Raw genomic sequence first — 21018 nt, forward strand, 5'->3', positions numbered from 1 at the left:
CATTTCTTCTTAGAGTCTGTGAAACGACAAAACCCACAGGATATTTGTCAGATAAGTAAAAAAAAATGCAAGCTTTTGTTGCGTCAACAATGAGGTTACTATTCCTCACTTCGTGTTTTGAAGATTCCAAACTTAACATAATAAATGCAAAAGTCCACTGTCTGTCTGTTACATTTCCACGCCTAACTCGGTGAACCAATTTCGATGAATTTTGGTATAGAGGTAGATGGGACCCAGGAAAAGGACACTTTTTGTCAACAAAACAAATGAAAATCTTAAAGGGGGTTAAATAGGGGATGAAAGTTTGTATGGAGAACTAATCATTTCTCAAGTAAGTGATTTGAAAATTCATATTTATGCCTTTTGTAAGAAATAAACACTGTTTCAGCGTTTATGACCAATTACATCTCAAAGTTAAACAGGGAATGATTTCAATTTATTTCTTAAGTGCAAAAATTAGTACAGTACAATAGGCTACTCAAAGCACTATCAGGCAGAGAAGGAAAAAATCTAAATAAAACAAATGTAGAAATAAAAGATTATCTAGATATTTTACGCAACAAAATTAACAAAAAGCGAAAAATATTTATTTTTACTTTTGTGTTAAAAGAACGAATATAGGAGATAGTATTTATACACTTTATACTTAGCTCACACACAAAAACAAACGATCTCTTCCAGATAATCTTTAATTCAGAGAAAAGTGGAAGATGTAGCATTTTTTTATAATGTCAAGTGACAGGACGAACGAGTCGTGGCATGCTACACGCCTGTCCAAAACAATTGCAGTGCCACTCGGAGCTTTCAATCGCAAGGATCTGAGAAGCACTGCCACTGCGCCCGTCACCCTGAGACATAAGTTGACAAGTCCCATGTGCCTGTAATTTCACCAGCACCCTTACCCTTCCAAACCGGGATTTGGCGGCAGAAATAGGTAAGGTGGCAGTACTTCCCTGGACGAACTCTTTCACAACGAGCTCTACTGCTGCTAAGCCACTTACGGCGAAGATATTGGCTAAGAGCGATACCACACGGCGCTGTCGGTGCGTTGCATAGTCGCAACGCTATGACTTCAACGCACCAAGTGCAACACGAGCAATACTGGGTAATGCCGCTTACTTACACAGCGCGCGTTCCTACCTTGCTCGCCGTTTCAACGCAGCGGTAACGGCATTCAGGCGTCGCAACGACGACGCAATGCATCGTGTGGCATCGCTTTCAGATGGAAATACTGCTAACATGTTCGTAACAATGGAGACGTTTATTATGGAATTTCAGATTGATGCAGCAACAGGCAAAACAGAGACCTACATTTCAGTCCTAACTCGCTCTATTTGTCTGGCAAGATGCTTTCAGAAGATGGGCTTGCAACCAGGAGACGTTCTCGCTCTAGGAGGCAGAAACCATTTAGATCTGAGGATTCCTTATTTTGCAGCTTTACTTACTGGATTGCCTATAGCTGGTGTTGATCCGTTTTTCAAATACGGTATGTAACTTACATACAGCAAAGCTAGTCCAAATCTGAAATCGTTTAAGATTTTTGGAAGTTTTTAATATGTACCTACTTCAGCCAGTACATAAACCCTTAGTACGTAATATTCATAAATTTAAAATGTATAATTCTTATGAAGTTTGACAATTGTCAGCAGCGGATGTCCATGTATGAAGGTGGAACTTGAAAAGCAGCATGTAGGGCTGAGACTCCATCCTTTTTATTAGCTCTAGATTTTACATTTCCGAAACTGTTAACTGTTAACCTTTTGATTGTAAACGAGCCCTGTACCCCACCTTCGGTGGGATCGGGCTCGGCCTACGGCGCGTGGTCGGGTTCAGATTATGGGGTGTGCGCATGCACGGTGGCACAGCGGTTAGTACTATGGGTGCTTGATGAGGAGGTTCGATTCCCCATTTGGGCCAATTTAAGAAACGAACTTTTCAAAGTTGGTTTTGGTCTGAGTATTCTGGGTATTGCCCTCAGATTTGTCATTATTCTGGTATTCATAGTTTTGGCAGAAGTTTGGCATTTTCCACCCTAAATACTTCTTTTTGGCATAGTTTAAAAAAAAAAGGCATCTAACAGAGGGACGGTCGAGATACAACAACGCTATTATAAGTATCTCATTTCCACTGACTCGGGAAGTATGCCTTACATTTTTACAATTGTGAGATGTTATGCTCGTAATCTGTTATGCCTCCGAATATTACCTCTGTAGGATGGTGTGCGGACGCTTCGGGCTTCGCCCTCCGCATACCTCGGCCTACGGCCTTGGCACTTATGTCTTAGTTTTAAACAATTGAAATAGCTCTATAATGGCGGCCATGTTTAAAAAAATTGCAAAAATATATTTTGACCACTAATTATGATCAGACAATCATTTCATGCCAATTTTCTGCCCAAGCAAATCAAATCTTCTTTTATTATGCGCCCGGCCCAGGAATGGAATTCCCTGCCTGCGACTGTGTTTCCGAACACATACAATCCGAGTATCTTTAAGATGCGACTGAATAGGCATCTTCTGGGCGAGCTCGTTCCATCGTAGACCCTACCTTTGCTCCAGGGCTAGGTCAAGAGCAAGTCCATTTAATTAAAAAAAATACAGTTGAAAAATAAGTTTAAAAAGTTGTTCTTTCAGGAACATTACAACAACCCTGAAGAGACAGCAAACGCGTTTTGTGACGGCTGGTTCAAGACCTGTTGTACAAAGATGAAAATGACAAATATTACTTCGTGGATAGACTGAAAATGCTTATCAAATAAAGGAACATTCAAGTAACTACACTAAACAATTCGAAATTAACGGTTTTACGGTTGCTGGTATTGTTATTGACCGAACATTATTTTATACAACGTATCCAATGTAAATACCTCCATGTGCCTCCATACCAGTCCGTTTCCGTGGTAGCAGTAGCACCAACGGACTCCCATCGTTATACGAGTAGCATTGGGTGCAGCTCCACACCAGGATATAATTTTCATTTTTTTTTTCCAAACTTACTAACACTAGTCCTGAGATAATTTGCTATTGCCTACTATGGACAAGATCCCAAAATAAACATTTTATTATTATAAATAAAATGTACTTCAAGTTCTACTACACTTAGATGCTGTGGCATTCTATCAACTATTTTTTTATCAAACAGATAATACCAACAGAGCTAGAAGAATTAATAAGTTCTCTAGAAGGAGTAGAAGAAGTGGCCGTTGTAGGTATACCAGACCCTATAGATGGAGAAAGGCCAGTCGCATGTGTGGTGAGACAGCCGCGCTTTGACGTCACATCACAAGAAATCAAGGATCTAGTTACTAGTTAGTGTGCTTTCAAAAAACTGACAGTATTATTTTATCGAGTTCTTAGGTTTCGCGATTGTTACACATAGGAAATGAAACTATTTTTCCGGATATAAATCGCGTATATTTGTTTTTCAAACAAACCGAGACGTTTCGAGCCCTTTACAGGTCCCATGGTCACGGTTGGCTGAGGTGGTACAGTCTTCAACCAGTTATGTCTAATATTGATGCAAACCACCCTATTTTTTCACTACAGTTGCAATAGTTATTAATTAAATACCTTATTTTAATTTTACAAAGAAAACATTCCAATTTACGCTACATTAAGTTTTACAAATTATTTTATTGAATGAATTTTTATTAAGTTCAATTTATTATTAATTAATAATAGGAATTAGAAATAAACTAAAACATATTAATTTATAGTACTGCAGTCTTATGTCTGTTTGGAATTTTTCATTAGAGGAAATACTGGATCCCAAACTGGTGGTATGGAAAAACCATCTTTCCTGTTGAAATTGGGATGTTTTTTAATTTCAATGGCCTCTCGCAGCATCCTGGGTAGATAACGGACTTCTTTTGCAAGCATTATTTTATTTTTATAGTTCTTACTAGTTATCGCATGATGATATTGTTTGATGCAGTGCCTTTAGTTGTAGTGTATTTTCCTTATCCGTAGGTTATGGACATATTATACAACATGTTCTATAATTAGACTAATTAGATTCAAGCGTGCAAAATAGCTCCGCTTGTGTTTAATATTTTTTTCATTACGTATATAAAATTAATAAAATAAATAACACAAGCGCAACTGCAGTCACGGATGCCACCACCAAAAACATGTTTAATAATAATTGTGACTGTAGCTAATTTACTTTCATTTTTGTTAATCGACATGTGGACGTAAAAGTTTTATAAAATGTTGGCTGACGTGTCGGCTAACAGAACCAACATCATGTCGGCTCGTTAACGGAGTCCCTTTACTATGCTTTTGCGAAAACGGACACATTTTTTCAGGTAAATTATCAGCGTCCAAACAGCTACGTGGTGGAGTAATATTCTTGGAGAAACTACCGAAGACTTCCACCGGAAAGGCCTTGCGACATGCACTCGTTAAGATAGCCTTACAAACGAAAAAATAATAAGTAGTAATGTTTCGATTAAGTGTAAACAAATTATCTATTTGTGTAAATAACTATAAAGTTCAATTAAGTGGTAAACTTCCTACGTACCAATAGTATTTAGTAATTAAAGACTAATAAAATTAAACAAAGATTTTTTTGTAAAGTTGATTCTTTAATGTTATGTGAAAATTAAAGAAATATGCATATTTTGGACTTTTTATTTGTGTAAGGACAACGTTGAAATGTCGTTTTCATGTGGTTTTCATTTTATTTTTTTCCATCCTCTAAGGGTTTTCATCCTATACTATGGAAACTAACACCTACGTTTTTTATCTTTCATACAAATTCATGTTGAAACCTAATTCCTAAGCCATTATAATTTTCCATGACGTTCCTTTACATGCTTTCCCAATGTTCGGTATTTCAAATTATACTAATATATCAACAAATATTATGATCACATATCTTACATATTTTAATAGCAACTAGAACATTGTGTGAAAAAGATTACTAAAATGTATGGTTAAAAGATTAAAAACAAAAACTTCGTACCTTGGCAGTATATTTAGAAACATCATCTGCAGGAAATGATACATGGTATTGACGAAATGCAAACTGTCAGTGTCATTGGTGTTCTCTGTTTTTGGTTATATTTATAAATATTGTTTTGCTGTTTTGTTTTACATTCTCAACTGAGTACTCCCGTAGTCCAACTTACCAACACCGGTTAATGTCCTATTAGAGCTTAGCGAAAATTTTTTTTTTTGTTTCGTTTTTTTTTCTTTCAACTGTGACATTGGCAAAATCATCAGTTCTCATATTGATGGAGCCATAAAAATAAAAAGTGAAGTGGGGTTCGACTAGGAACATTTATTTTTCGCGAAAAAATGTCTTTTTTCCATTTAAGGTAAACGAACCATGGATGAACACGAGTTCTTCAAACAAACTGTGCAGCACTTAGCCCGGTGTTTGTCTAGTATCAACCCAACGCCATGGGAAAAGGTATGTTGTGGCATACTCTTCTTTCCTAATTTAATAACAGGATAATCGATCATTTTACGATGAAACGGTCACTTTTTCACTATTAACTTTGGTTTTAATGTTTATTTATTAATACTACACCATATGTGCATGTTGGAATGGTAAGCTAGCGGCCGAAGTCCCATCCATTTCCATCGGAAAGCGTGATCTCATCATGAGTTACAGTATTGTTATTTTGACAATTTTAGAGGTTCACTGGCCTTGATACCTTCAATGCTATAGTGATTACGTGTAATTTAATTGTTCTGGGAAATTCGAATCGTATTTAGCTGTATTTACAAGATTTATTACCTGCGAAGTTTTGCAATCTATTTACGATTATGTTTACTGCGGTGATGCTAAAGATAACACATAAGAACACCTTTTATCTTCCATTATTCGTCACAGCAAACAACTAAGTGTATTGCGTAAAACCTTGTGATATATTTTTATTTAATACATAAATGGGGTGACGGGCGCGGTGGCAATGCCTCTCAGATCTTTGCGATTTAAAGCTTTGTGGGAGTACAACTGATATAGATAGGCCTGTTGCTTACAACCAGGAACACAACTTGTTTGTCCTGTCGCATGTTATTATAAAAATAAACAGAAAGAAAAGTAATTACTAGTTCCAAATATAAAGAAAAATAGAATGCACTTGTTGAAATAAAATAAAATAAATTAAACCTTTTGAATCACATTCAAAATCATGATCTTGTTTGTACTTTATTGAATTTAAAATACTACAATTAATAACTGTAAATGAGAACAAAATTGTATAGAAAAAAAAAACAGTGGTAGATCTCGTTTCTTTCCAATTTGACATCGTAATTGGTTTCACAGTGATGTGGTTAGGGCCTAGCTTTTGCATTCCAAACATGGCACAAATAGAAAGTATAATTTCATAATTAACAAAGTTACTGAAGACAATATAATGAAAGCTTGATAAACTTAACAGCCAAGCGCGTCAGTTTCGCCACACCCTGAGCACTCTATACAACAGTCGAAAATTATTTACCTACTACTACTACATACAGCAAGGCGCTATCTGCACACGCGCAACTGTGTGCGTGAAGTGGCAGGGTTACCCATCACTTTCTCGCACTATTATGTTACGTGGTCAGAGCGTGAACATAGTGAAAATTCTAACGTTCAAACGCGAACCTGTTATCTATGATTCCATTAATAGAATCTTAATAATTATACATGTCTATTAGGTATTTATATTGATATATTATTATATTTTTCATTAATTCACTAACTAGAGTAATATTGAAGCTTTATTTCAAAAATATGCTAAAAGCACTTAAAATGTTATATTTTGGACATGTACTTTTAAATAAGGTAACCAAGGTATTTGAAATTGCTTGTCCAAGTTTAGTTAATAAGTAGATATATTCACTACCTACGTAATATTTATTGGCAATATGAATAGAAAATTTGCGAAGTCATGGCGTCTCATTATATTGATATAATAAATCTGTATTTTTTATACATACATATATTACTCTGCAGTAAACAAATGAAGAAAACAATGACCGAATGAGTCTCAAACCTGAGTAGGCCCCCTGATCAGGTATAAATATTATGATTGTGTCCCACTTGTAAAATAATCATGGTTCTAAATGATAATTATGATCAATAATTATGGTAATTATCACGATGATTGTCTTGTAAGTGATAATTATCATGTTAAATGTTTTCATAAATATACCTTAATACTTATAAAATTAATAATAGTATGAATGTGGAAGGATGAGAGAATATGGATAAGAAAGGTGTGAATATGGAAATGACGGCTAGGGGGGAGTGGAAGAATAATACATGTCGTGCTGACCCCACCTAGCGAGGGATAAGGACAAGAAGAAGATTTATAAAATTAATTGGAACAACAAAGTGCTACCATTAGCAATGTTGTGCCATGTGCTCGTAACAGTATCAAAAAATGACAAATATCTATCTCAAAAAGTCACTAATGAAATTGTTTTCCCAATGATTTTTCTTTATGCTTATTTAGTTTTCTCACTTTTTGTCATTTTTAGACAAAGATTTAAGAGACAAAACTGTATCAGCGTGGATAATTATGGGGTATATGTTGTATAATTATCAGTGAAAACGAATATCTTGATAATTTTGAACCCTGAAAATAATTCACCTTTGAGTTGCAATATTGTGCTTATTGATTCCAATAATCTATACTGTGCGAATTCTTTCAGGTCAACACCCTCTTCATGCTATGTCCTCAAGCAAGCTCCGAATTAATAATAACACCACGCAGTCAAGAAGCCTGTATCGCACTTGGGCTATACTTCTTGCAGAGCGGACTACAGCACCAAGAGAAACTGTTGCCATATTTCCTTAAAATATTGAAGAGTTTAAACAATGCCCAGTTTGAAGAACCTCTGTGTCGGATTAAGAATGCAGACCGTAAGTATGCAAAAAAATTTTTACCTTATTTTAAAACAAATTCTATGCACTTGTTAAATTATTGTGTGGACAATTCAAAATATATCAAACACTCCTTAATCAAACATACTTTTTGTTTCAAGTTATTAAATATAATTAAAATACAATTGTTTCAAATTTGCAATGCCATGCCTAAAGTTATTCATGATAATGGATTAATAGGTCTACAATTTTTTATTAAATGTTTCTTGGAAGTTCTTCATATGTAACTTGGAGGGCTGGTGGTACATTAACAGCATTGTTAACTAAATATTATTAAAAAATGATACTTGGTAAATTTTGTTATAAACTTCTTACAGTATATTTTGGTAATTAACTCTTGAGGAGTGAATGAAATTTGGCAGAATTATTCTTTCAGTAAATTTTTCATGAGAAACATTAATGTAAGTAATATTAATAATACGAAAATCTAAAATAAACTCACTCTTCTTAACACTCATTTGCACAAACTTACAAATTAATTCAGGCTTTTTATATAACCTCTAGATTAAAATTTTTGATACTCAAAATTTTCAGTTCATTGAATTTATGAAACAAAAACATTAAAAGCTTACATTGAATATACTTGGATGACAAAATTCCATGGCAGTGATCTCTTTAGCTCTTTATTTATTTATTTAAATATTTATTTATTACATATTGCTTACAGTCAACCCAAACGCAATAGTAAGACTTAAAGCTAAACTCTTTTAGGTTTCCCTATGACATTTTCTAGGTAAATGTTGTAAATGATAAACATGAACAAAATATTTATGAAGAAAGAGCAATCCTATGATATAGTTTTCAGAAATGTAACTTAGATATTTATAATAATAAATTCACACACCTAGCTAAGTACAACATGCGTATTGACATTAAATTTAATATTAATACAAATAATCGTTGATGACAATAAAATATTTTAACTCCCCTTTTACATTTTCAATATTCAAATGCGCATTTTCGCGGTCAAAGTATTCATATTAGTATGAATTATGAATGTTTTTGGTAGCAGTAGAGCTCCTTGTGAAATTTCGTCCAAGGAAGTGCTGCCCTGTAGTTATCTATTTCTGCGGCCAAGCAGTAATGTGAGCATTGCTGTGTTCTGGTTTTGAAGGGTATAAGGGTGTTAACGAAATTACAGGTGCAAGGGACTTGTCAACTTACTTCTCAGGGTGACAGGCGCAGTGGCAGTGTCACTCAGATCTTTGTGATTTAAAGCTCTGCGTGGCAACTATTATAGACAGGCGTGTCGCTTGTCACCAGGTGCACAACATGATCGTCTCTTTACTAAGTATCATAAAAAACCTTTTTTGGATGGTTCTCAAATTCAATTTTAGTTATCAATAATATAAAAAAACACGTTTGTGCTGGTTTGGTACAATTTATTTAATATTGTCTATTAGGAATGATTACCATTTTCTATATATTTATAGTAGTACAATGATTTCAGAAATTATAAAAACGAATTAGGAAACTACTGACATCGGAAGTGTTCTTCGTATCTCATGATTTGCTCATACAATCTGAAAATGAAAGTAAAGGTAAACAATAAATAACAATATTAAACATACAGATTAAGTAAATCATAGAGCAAACTTCGTCATGGTTTGTGACTTATTCGATATGGTAGTTTATTTCCTAGAACTATTCAGTAAACATGCACTACTTCTATTATAAAGATAGATAAAAATGTTGTGAAAATCTTAGACAGAATCTATTTCAATATTTTTATGTTTGTTCGTAATATATGTTTTCCCTTTTTCATTTTTATTATAAAAACACTTAAGTGTGAATTTGATCTCCATATCACTTGATGGAAAGTGACGATGAGGTCGACAATGGAGCATGCACACTTAAATAACGCCTATTTACTCTAGTCTTGAAACGGCCCAAATTATATCGTTCAGGCAGCGAAGCCGTTTGCCATATGAAAAAGCGAAACTACAACATAGGAGTGGAACTTCAGCGTATGTCTGGTCCCCCGAGGATGGAAGGAAACGCGGAATTAAAGCCGTTTTCTCGCGATGTGCAGGCAATGTGCGGTATCTAAAGCTAGGGAGGGGCGGAGAATGTCCGTTCTCTTTATTTTTGTTCACTGCTATAGGTAGGTCTCGAAAGACCTATCAGAGCTAAGTCCGCCATTTTCGCTTTCTATGGTATGGTTGTGTCATTCTTTCGTGCAAATTCTCTAAAATCATAGAAAAATGCCTTGTTGTGCTGTTTTGGAGTGCATAAATGAGCCGCACCAAAAATATTACCTGTGGTGTTGTTTTATATCATCGGAAATACTTATTTTAATAAAGTAAAGTTTATACAAAAATATACATAATACATAATCGATTTTGGAGAACTAAATTAATAACTCCAATTCGTCGTCGTTCAGCAATAAACCGCTAGATGGTAGCACATTGATTGAAATTTCAATATAGTGTCAAAATGTCGTAAATCGTATAATAGGTATTGATTGCCAATAGGGTAAAGTTTAAATTAGATTAACAATCCAGAATTTGTCATTTCTTTTTAAATTTGTAACTACGACCAATCAATATCCAGATTTTGTAGAATGTGTGAGTTTTGACGACATATCGGTCCTGATAGTAATCGAGGCTTAAAGCACTTCCATTGTTTTTTCCGTCTTTATTCTCTAGTCTAGTCATTCAATTATCAATGAAATTTAAAAAAAAAACTATTTCATTGATAATTGAAATGTATAGACAAGCCATGTGGCTTTTTTTTTCAATCAAATTGTTAGTAAATATCGTCAGAAAAATCTTGTTGGAATTATCCGGTGTTCATCGCTTCATAACTCTTACGTAAATTGTCACTCCTCTCGCACCCCGCAGCTACCGCAGGAACTGACGCCTCGTAAGTCAATTTAAATTTGCGTCACTGTAGTTTAAAAAAAAATTTAAACTAATTTGGTGCGATGTGCTTGATAAATAGATAGTGTTAAATAAGCCCTATCAAATAAAAAAATATATTATGTATTTTATTACATCACTTTCCACCGGCACCGGCGCCGGCGCTTCCGCTACCACCGCCGTTCGCTCCAAAACCAAAACCGGCCTGCCCATTGGCACCGGCATCACCTCCTCGAAACAAGAAAAAATGATTTCATTCCAGACGTATGAGACTTAAATGCCCGTGCAGTACACGTAGCAAACGTTCTTGTCTTTACGTGAATTACAAAGTTATTAGCTGTGTTCCGCAAGGACCGTTATTTGGTTCTGTAATTTTCTAATACTACACTATTTTATACAAACGGCCCGGAAGCATTTTAAAGTTCCAATAGTTCCTTGGTCTAACTTTTCCAGGGGTTTCGCAAGGAGCATTCCTGGGTCCTCCATGTTTTATTTTTTACTCTCTTAATAATAGTCGTGTTAAAATCGCTCGTGAAGGATGTATTTCGTATTATAGTGTTTACCTCCACCACCTCCCGCTCCACCGCCGGCATTGGCACCGAAGCCGAAGCCACCTGGAAGTCACAAATTTTTAATTACTAGAGATATATCCAACTCCCCCTCGTCATGCGTTGGTTTAAAATTATGTGTTATGTTTGTGCTAGTTTACAAAACAATGTAAAAGAACATACTTAACACATAAAGAATTAACATAATTATTGACGACGATGATTTAAATCCATGATACGTTTTTTGTTTTACAATTTCTATTCAATCTCGTGTTAGTAGACTTTTACATGATAATTATGTTTAATACAAACTATTCAGAGATTTTTAACCGACTTCAAAAAAAGGAGGTTCTCAATTCGACTGTATTTATTTTATTTTTTTAATTTTTATGTATGTTACGTGATAACTCCATTTGTGAACCGACTTTGATAATTCTTTTTTGTTGGAAAGAGGGTACCTCATTGTTGCTCCCATTTAAATTTGAAGAAAATGTTCTACCTCTAGGAGTGGCAAACTACGGGATCAATCCAGTTTCGCGAACTTTCCGTTAACCCATTGCAATAAAACTTGACAAAAAAAATAAAAATAAAATAAAAAAAGCCGATAAGCCAACTTTTAAGTTCGGTTTTTTTAGATAAAAAAGTTATAATTACTTGTTATGGATTCTAATTTCGAAGGAGTTACTAGTCCTAGAAAGATATTTCAATATTAATAATCTAGCTCACCAGCAAGTATTTAACATACATTTTCAGTTGGAAAGAACAAATATATATGTATCATTTTATCGGGCGTGTGCCAAAAACGAATAGAGATGCCAATTGAAATTCGAGCGTGTGTCATTGCGGCATCGAGTATATAACCAGAAACACAGATGAAATAAGGCCCATCCATCCCTGGCGACTCATCAGGTAAATGAGCCTTATATCACTTTTATATATCAACTCTCGTTTGCGCTGAAATCACAAATTAGAAAACTGAAATAGTACAGCGCCAACAACTTACCTGTGTGTACTTTCCGCATATTCCAAAAATATTCTATAAACTGACTAGTGAGTATTTATTGTAACAAACTGACTATTCGAATTCGGACTGGCCAAACGGAGCACAGTTGTCACCGTAATGATTTGGCAGAATAATTTTCAAACAAATTAAATGACATTTCGTCTCTTATTTCTGATTATATACTCGATGCACTACGGATACACAATTTACGTCCCGTCACTTGGTCTCATAAAAAAAAATTTAATGTCATCAACTTACCACTTGCCTCACCACCGCCACCAGCACCACCTCCACCTAAAATTACAATAAAAAGATATACTTGGAAATGAAAATTGTTTTCGAAATAAAATTATTCGTTACAATAGCTGTAAGTTTGATAGCATACCTTGTTGCATGCTCTGAAACAAAGAAAAACAAATTAAATTAAAAATTTTGAAGGCTTTTGAAAATAAAATATGTTATCGTCAATAACATCTATTGCAGCTCTATTGTTATCGCTAAGGTGGCAATTATGGCAAATCCACCTTTTTAATGGACATCAAAAAAATGAAGAGGTTCTCAATTCGGTTGTATTTGTTTGAGTATGTCACGCGATTACTCCGATATTTGTAACAAATATCGGAAACAATTTTGGCGTAGTCAATTTATTGGTCAAGCATGAGTTGTCCATAAAAATGATAATAAAATGGAATAAAAATTTTTTTTTAGTGCTGATCGACTCAGTTTTATGTGACGATCATTTCATTGTAAGGGACGAAAATAATCGGGACAGCAGAAGTTGGTCAAATTTCATAAAATGTTTTTCGTACAAAATGAATAAAATTAACAAATTTTTGTTTAATGCTGATAGACTCACTCTTATAAAGATGATTTCATTGTATAGGACGAAAAAAATCTGGACAGCAGAAGTTTGTCAAATGTAATAAAATGATTTTTTATACAAATGATAAAGAGCATGTCTAGTATCCTCTACACAGAAACAAACAAAACTAGATAATGATAGTTTTGTAATTGAACGTATTCTAATACTTACGGATCCAACCAACATTAGAGCCACAAATACAACAACAAAGTGCTTGTACATTTTCACTGTATAATATCAAAACCGATACTGTTCATTTACGTCTAACTCATCCATTTTATATGTTTTGTTGAATAACGATTCAACAAAAGATTTTATCTCCTGTGCAATGATGATGGTTTTATAAACGTTTCAAATTGATATAGTTTTTATGTAGTTTAGGTAAATGTCGTGTGATTTCGTTCTTAATGTTTTAGTTTTTTCTATTTTTTGGATTCTAAATTCGTGTGCCTCTTATTGTGAACTTTGTGGCTATAAAAACAAAAAACAATGTAAATGCACAAAAAACATACAAGAACAAACAAAAGTACAAACACAAAACAATGTTAAAGATTGATAAATACAATTAAATATACAGAAACCGCCTGTAGGGCTAGCACGACAAGATGCGACTTGCGCGAGAGCGAAATAAAGCGCGAGATACTGCTATTCTCGCACAAGGAATCACTCGCTTTATGTCGCGCAAGACATAAAGCGTGTGATTTAGCTAGCTCAACTGGGTAGGTACCACCGCCCGACGCTTGACACTTTGTACTTTGACCGTTCTTATCGTAAGCGGCATAGAGTTGGATTTAAATCTTAATTGTTAATCTTGACGTGCTCTTGATCCTGTACTACTGCCGCAAAGCATTATTACAGATACTTGTTGTATTGTGTTTAAACTATATATCATAATTATTTGTTAACTTAATAACTTGTTCCCATCTGTTTTTAATTATCATGTTATGCATCCCAGTTAATTATTTTAAAGTTTAAATAAATAAAGGAATAGTTACGCTTTATCACCAATTTAATTGTTGTACGTCTTTGTATGAGTCATAGTAAACAGACGTGACACGTGCGCTCTTCCTCGAACCTTTATTTCTATCATTGTTTATCGCGCCTAATGTTTCCTTATTAAGTTGTTATTACAGGCAGCCAAACGTACTAAGTCGCGTAATCCGAGTTTAAGGGTCGTATTCCAGAACTCTACTCAATGCTCAAGTCAGGATCTGAGTATGATTTCAAGCACTGGAAATACGACACTAATGGCAGGGACTTGAGTATGATTTCGAGTGCTAATCATACTCAAATCCTGACTTGAGCATTGAGTAGAGTTCTAGAATACGACCCTAAGGGCACCTTTAAATTAGATGCTTATAGAGGCGCTGCAGTGGCGTCACTGTGGCGCTGCAGCCGCGCTACTACTAATTTTCATACAAAGTGAATAGCATGTATTTAAATGATCATTTTAAATTTGCAAAAGTATAATATATAACGATAAACTATGCTATTTCAAAGGTGGTTTTTAGATTCAAGTACCTATAGTTAATCAGAAAGAAGGATAAACCGCCAGTGTCATGCTTACACATTTGAGGTAGGCGTCCACAGATCCGTAGCGCACGCATTGGAGGGATCGCATCGAAGTTCATACAACTCCGCTGATCCGCATCGGATAGACCGCACGTACCGGCCTGTTGGTAATGCCGACGTAGTTGTTCGGAGGGGCAACTTTTCCGATGCTTGCCGGTGACGTCATACGGATTGCGTATCAGTGGACACACATTGCGCGCCGCGCTGGCCGTCTAAAATAGCTAAATTTTGCATTCGGCGCCCGCGTTGTTGCTGACCATGGACGAAAAGTGGCGTCGGCAATCCGATTGCTGCGGATACAGTGGACGCACTGCCACAAACGGAGCCGTTTGATGCGATCCGTCCGATGCGTGTGCTGCGGATCTGTGGATGCCTACCTTTATAAGACAACTTAGTATAGGAGAGATTATGAATAGACCAGCTACTCTTTGTGTCAGCTAAACAGTAATTAGCCGAGCGAGCGCGTAGAGGCGCATCGCTTCATGTCTACCTTACATGCTTTAAAACCTACGCAACAACATTTCTACACAGATAGTTACAAACAGTTCCAGAACCATTGTATTATTGTATATTATATTGTAATGTATCTTTTCTGGTATAACTCAAGATTCTAAAATGCAATGCGGTCCATCACAGAACAGTAAACACAGTAGAAGTGCTTAGTTTGCGTTGCACAGCGGTTCTGATAGTTATCGTGACTTAAGGTACTTCAATTGTTTTATTCTTCCGTGGGGTCCACGAATAACTAAATTATCAAAACGGCTCAGTGTTGCTACACAGCAGATTAAAAAAAATGAAACTTTCAGACGTAGAAACCACTAGATTGGTTTGGTTTTTAGCTACTACCACGGTTTAGTAATGGACGACTTGGGGGCCTATCACAACCTCTTAAAACAATATTAATTTAACCTTACATTGACTTTTTGTACCATGACGCGCATAAAGTAAGCTTATTATAATGTTAAAACTATAATGTTTTATTGGCAGCTTTGTGACTATTCTTTCACTCAGTTCGTACTATGACGACACTTTAACATTAAAGTAATATTGTTCTTATGTAAAATTTAGCAATCTTAAAATAGTTGCACGGATGCAATGGAAACAATATTATTTTCAAATTTATCGACTAAATATTAATTTGTAGTGATTAAAAGTTAAGTTTAACTTATTTATTTACGTATATCTTTTCAATATTTTGTTTATTTTCGTAATTTAATCATCATCATGTAGTGCCTCTCCACTACTGGAGGCTGGCCGTCGGCTTGGAGAACTCTTCCCTGTCCTGAGCCAAGCGAAACAGATGTTCTATACTGGCAATATTGGTCCATTTCCGGATGTTGCACAACCAATACTTCTTCCAGTACGTCGTTTAGCCTCGATCTTGCCCATCATTATCAGTTGGAGAAGTCGGTACTTTTCGTGCCGTAGAACGTGTCCAAGATATGCAACTTTCCTTTTCTTGACGGTTTGCAAGAGTTCTCGGTCCCTCCCAACGCTCTGAAGAACTGCCGCATTGGGAACTTTCTGGGTCCAGCTAATGCGAAGCATTCTACGGTAGCACCACATCTCGAAGGCCTCAAGACGCCTCTGGGTGTCGGCTTTTAGAGTCCAAGCTTCGCTGTCGTACAGCCTTACAGGCCAGACGTAGCAGTGGAGCAACCTCACTCGGAGCGTTTTTGACAGTTTGCGGCTGCACAAAACCTTCTCCATCCTCTTCAATGTAGTTCGAGCAATTTCTATTCGGGTTCGAATCTCCTGTCGCACTCCCATTCTTCTTTCACCCAAGTTGCAAGGTATTTGTACATCCGCACTCGCTCAAAATTTAAGCTTGCAACATGTATTCCGGGATTCAGGTCTCTGTCGTTAGTTACAACTAAGAATTTTGTTTTGGACGCATTCATATTCAGCCCCGCTCTCACACTGCATTCATTGACTCTGTCCAATATTTCTTGCTGGTCTCGCTCTGTTGAGGCTATTAAGTCCAGGGTCGTCTGCGTACCTTAAATTATTGATTACTTCTCCATTTACTTTGACCCCGATTTCCAGTCCTTCGAGTGCCGCCGATATTATTGCCTCTGAATATAGCTTGAAAAGCAAAGATGACAAAATACATTCCTGGCTGACTCCACGACATGTCTCTATTTCGTCGGTTTCCGATTGATCCACTCTCACAGTTGCTCTCTGGTTCCAGTACAATTTTTTAATGATCCTTATGTCTTTATCGTTTAAACCCACGTCCATCAAGCGCTCCAACAAGATATCATGCCTTACGCGATCAAACGCTTTTTTATAGTCTATGAAACTCATGATGACATCGGTCTGCATGTCTCTGCACTTCTGCACCAAAACGTTGAGAGCAAACAATGCTTCTTGAGTACCCATACCCGATCGGAAACCAAACTGACTATCTCCGAGTTGCTCATCACATTTAGGACGTGTTCTGTTATAGACGATATACAGGAATACTTTAAGCACGTTGCTCATTCAGCTGATCTCAGCGCACTTCTTAGCTTTAACTTTTTTCGGCAGAGTAACGAATGCAGAGGGTCTACTCTCGATCTCCGTCCGACATGTCTTTTAATTTTGTCGAATATTACTTATTTGACAGTAATTGTTTCGGACGGATGTCGGACGGAGATCGAGAGTAGCCCCCCCTGATGTGAGCCAATCTTTCGGCATAGTTCTTGAGTCGTAGATTTTATTGAAGAAATTGGTCAAGGCGTCCACATATTCATCCTCCAACAGCTTGAGTATCTGTATAGGTATATTATCTGACCCTCGTGCTCTTCCTATTTTAGCTGATTTTAGTGCTTGCTTAACCTCAGATGTTAATATTGGTGGCCCCGTATTGTCGGCAACGACATCAGTAGTCGACCTAGAGGTTTTTATTTAATAGTACATAGGAAATAATTTCTCGTTAAATAAAAATACGCGATGTTTATTTCGTAAAATTAAGACAGCGACAATTATATTGGCGACACTAACTGTTGGCATTAGACTATAATTCCGAATTCAACGTGACAATCAGGACTCAACTTGTTTTATTTATTTTTCTCCATTAAAATGCGGAAAAAGAATTAAAATCCCTTTAAAAATCTCTCTTCCCGTTGCTTATGGCTTAACTGTTGCCACCGCTAAGCCGTTGACTCTAAAGTCTACTACCAAATCTCTTCTTCGATGGCGGAGCTGTAGGCACGCTCACCTCCCGACGCCGAAGCGTCTCTCCACTACCTGGAAACCTACACGACTGGAGGGACCGGATGATGTCTAGTTCATCCTCTACTAGCGCTCCGGGCTTATGCCGGAGATGCCAGTCGCAGTGTCCTGCGACAATATCCGGAAATAGCTTCCGACTTCTTAAGTGCCCTGCGCGTCTTCTCGCCTCAGCCCTCGTCCAGACCGCTACTAAGACGCCCTAGCTGTGCGCGAAATGAATGCTCGGTAGCACATGGCCGGGGCCATACATAACGTGTTCGTCCCTATAAGTTCGTTCTGCTATGTATAATTTCTTTCGAAAATTTATTTTCCGTTCCGCAGCAATGTAAATTGAGCCTTGCTGCCTTGCACACTGATAATAATAGTAATAAGAAATACAGTTTGTCCTGGTTTTGTAATGTTTATTTAGAATTATTGCCTATTGTCAATTATTACAACTGTCTGTACATTTTGAACATTTTAAACAGGAGTTGTAGTTATTTTAGAAATGATAAAAAAATATTGAGAAGCGACTGACACTGGGATTGCTCTGGACTTGCTTGTGTACCATCTGAAAATGAAAGTAAAGAGTAAAAATTAAACATATTAACAACATTAAACATATTGAATAAATCGAATATGAAGCAAACCTCATCAAGGTTAAATATACACTGATTACTGAATTTGTAATTTGTTTCCTAAATATTGTTCAGGAAACGCACACTACTACTATTGTACCTTATGGAACAGAATGACAGACAAAGCCGAAAACTATGAAGAGTCTTAAATATGTACCTAATTGTACTGATAGTCTTTTTGCTATAAGTGTAATTGTTTCAGATTTATTCAATGATAAAGATTTGCTTGAAAAGTCTGTGTTGTCAAACCTACATCACAAAAGACAGCTGTTTGGAGGCAACTCACAGGGCAAAAACTTTGTAATTTAATAGGACCTCTGTCGTTGTTCAGCACCCCATCAGCTGCTTTCTTTGATCAATCATCATGTGAATGATGATTAATTATGCGGGTATAAAGTACAAGTACAGGTACAAGTTTAAATCTGGACGAACAGTTTTCAACTGCTCTGATTTTACATTTAAAGTAAATAAAATTCATGCAAGTAGGAGGTTAGTATGGGTTCCTATCGTGATATTTTCGGCTTTGTCGGTCATTCCATTCCACTAGGTACATTATAATAATAATGATTTATTTAAGTCACTTGGTCCATAGTAATCAGTAAAAAACAATATTTTTTTTAAAACTAGTGTTATTTTTATTTTAAAGCCGTAGCTCGCGTGTAACTGTAAATTATAAAAGAAAAAATATTGCGAGGATTTTAGACATAATCTATTCTACCATACATTTTTTTAAATGTTATCCATAATGTTAGTTTTCCCAGTTTAATACAGATTTACATTGAACTATATTCGTCATTCGCACCTTTTTATGATATTTTGGTTTTGGTTATTGACCTCCTTTACACAGTCACTCTATCGCTCGTGGTCAGAAGCGTACAGGATTGCGCGCGGTAAAGCCTGCACGCGCTATTGTGCGCGATTACCTGCTTGAATTTTTTTAAGCTAAATTAAAATTAATTTTTTTTTTAATTTAATTTTTTTTTCGCGCAGGATGCTCGTGTTCGAAAGAGCGTCCGTGTAAAAACGTGTGTTGGACTGCGCGATAGCGTGCGCGGCTGACGAGCGCAATCGCACGGTCTTTTCCTTTTCCTTCTAAAGTTTTTACCCGAGCGTTCAGTCGCGCACGATTGCTGTATCACGCGCGATAGAGTGTTTGTATAATATCCGCCAATCTCACGTTGTTTTGGCTTGTGGTTGTCTCCCAGCTTTAGAATAAACGTGTATAGTACGTAATAAACGTACAGGCAGTAAGGTACACTATGCTAATTAGTGTAATAAACTCTGTAACTACATTTTGTCTAAAGTCAAGTCTTTTATATCGATTTTATTAAATATTTCTAAAAATCGGGTTAGTGCGATGCCCTTCGCAATGGTAGTAGTACTTAATAACTATTATATTATCAAATAAAAAAATATGTTTCTTATTACGTCACTTTCCACCGGCGCCGGCACCGCCTCCTGCGCCAGCACCACCGTTTGCTCCAAAACCAAAACCAGCTTGTCCACTGAAACCGCCTTCAGCCCCTCCTAGAAAAAAATACTTATAAATGCCCGTGCAGTAATACACTTTCCAAGTGTTTGTGTATTTTTCTTGGGTTTCCGCAATTGCTTTAAGTACATTGGAAATAAACTATTTTTTCGGATCTAAATTTCACATATTTGAAACAAACCAACATATGGGGTCTTTACAGGTCTCATGGTGAACTCACGGCTGCAGTTAGTGAAAAAATAGTTTCATTTCCCGTAATTAGAGGTGTTCCGCAAGGACCCTTACTTGGTCCTGCAAGTTTCTAAATACTGTATTATTTTATATAACAGACGATTCGAAAACATTAACTAAAATTATAAAGCGTCCAATTCAAGTCCCATTGTTCCTTAGTGTACATTTCTCAAAAGTTTCGTAAGGAGCATTCTTTAGTCCTTCATGTTTTGTTTCTCCAAGAGACATATGTGAATCGCTCGTGAAGTATGTGTTGTATTTACCTGCACCACCTCCCGCTCCACCGCCGATACTGCCACCGAACCCGAAGCCACCTATAACAGTTCCAAACTTGTATTTACTAAACCAGAAGGGATATATTCAAACTGAGACTTTTAGTCTCGCTGCAATTTCGCGTCCCGGGAAAGAAACATTTAGTACATTTTTAAAACTTTTTCATTGAGTACCTATCTCAAAAGTCTCAATATTCCCGAGGCCGAAAACATCAGTCTCCAGTCTCGAAAATGCCAAAAAATTGTCTAGACTCTCCAAATTTTCTTTCTACCGAGACTCTCGGGGTAAATGCCCCTATCCAAACCCCTCGTTTTACTTTGAAGATTTATATTATGTGTTTTGTTTGTACTAATTTGTTCTGATTTACGATTCTTCCACAAGATTGCTTGTGTTTGTAGACATCCATATATCAAAAATACTCTGATGAAGAAATCCGCAGAGAACTTACGAATCGCACAAAACGAT

General features: G+C 36.2%; 2 protein-coding genes and 1 long non-coding RNA gene across 3 annotated transcripts in view; 2 read left to right on the top strand and 1 right to left on the bottom strand.

Annotated features, from left to right (window-relative positions):
• The window catches only part of LOC113225440 (4-coumarate--CoA ligase 1-like), a 23394-nt gene extending 18908 nt beyond the window's left edge, over positions 1–4486 (top strand). The window contains exons 11-12 of the mRNA XM_026457754.1: positions 3142–3307; positions 4307–4486. Coding sequence (XP_026313539.1) covers positions 3142–3307; positions 4307–4431 — 291 coding nt within the window. The 3' untranslated portion in view covers positions 4432–4486. The remainder of the gene's footprint in view (positions 1–3141; positions 3308–4306) is intronic.
• Positions 4487–5118: 632 nt separating this feature from the next.
• The window catches only part of LOC113225450 (phosphatidylinositol 4-kinase alpha), a 72762-nt gene continuing 56862 nt past the window's right edge, over positions 5119–21018 (top strand). Inside the window, exons 1-3 of the mRNA XM_026457764.1 lie at positions 5119–5139; positions 5321–5415; positions 7650–7860. Of these exons, the coding sequence (XP_026313549.1) occupies positions 5332–5415; positions 7650–7860 (295 nt within the window). The 5' untranslated portion in view covers positions 5119–5139; positions 5321–5331. The remainder of the gene's footprint in view (positions 5140–5320; positions 5416–7649; positions 7861–21018) is intronic.
• Positions 9254–11334, bottom strand: LOC113225441. Its single transcript, XR_003310023.1, has 3 exons — positions 11306–11334; positions 10878–10973; positions 9254–9404 (listed from the first exon to the last, which is right to left on the bottom strand). It is a non-coding gene; the product is annotated as an uncharacterized LOC113225441 (long non-coding RNA).

Source organism: Hyposmocoma kahamanoa, unplaced genomic scaffold, assembly GCF_003589595.1.
Source record: "Hyposmocoma kahamanoa isolate Upper Pololo Valley unplaced genomic scaffold, ASM358959v1 160, whole genome shotgun sequence".
Taxonomy (NCBI): domain Eukaryota; kingdom Metazoa; phylum Arthropoda; class Insecta; order Lepidoptera; family Cosmopterigidae; genus Hyposmocoma; species Hyposmocoma kahamanoa.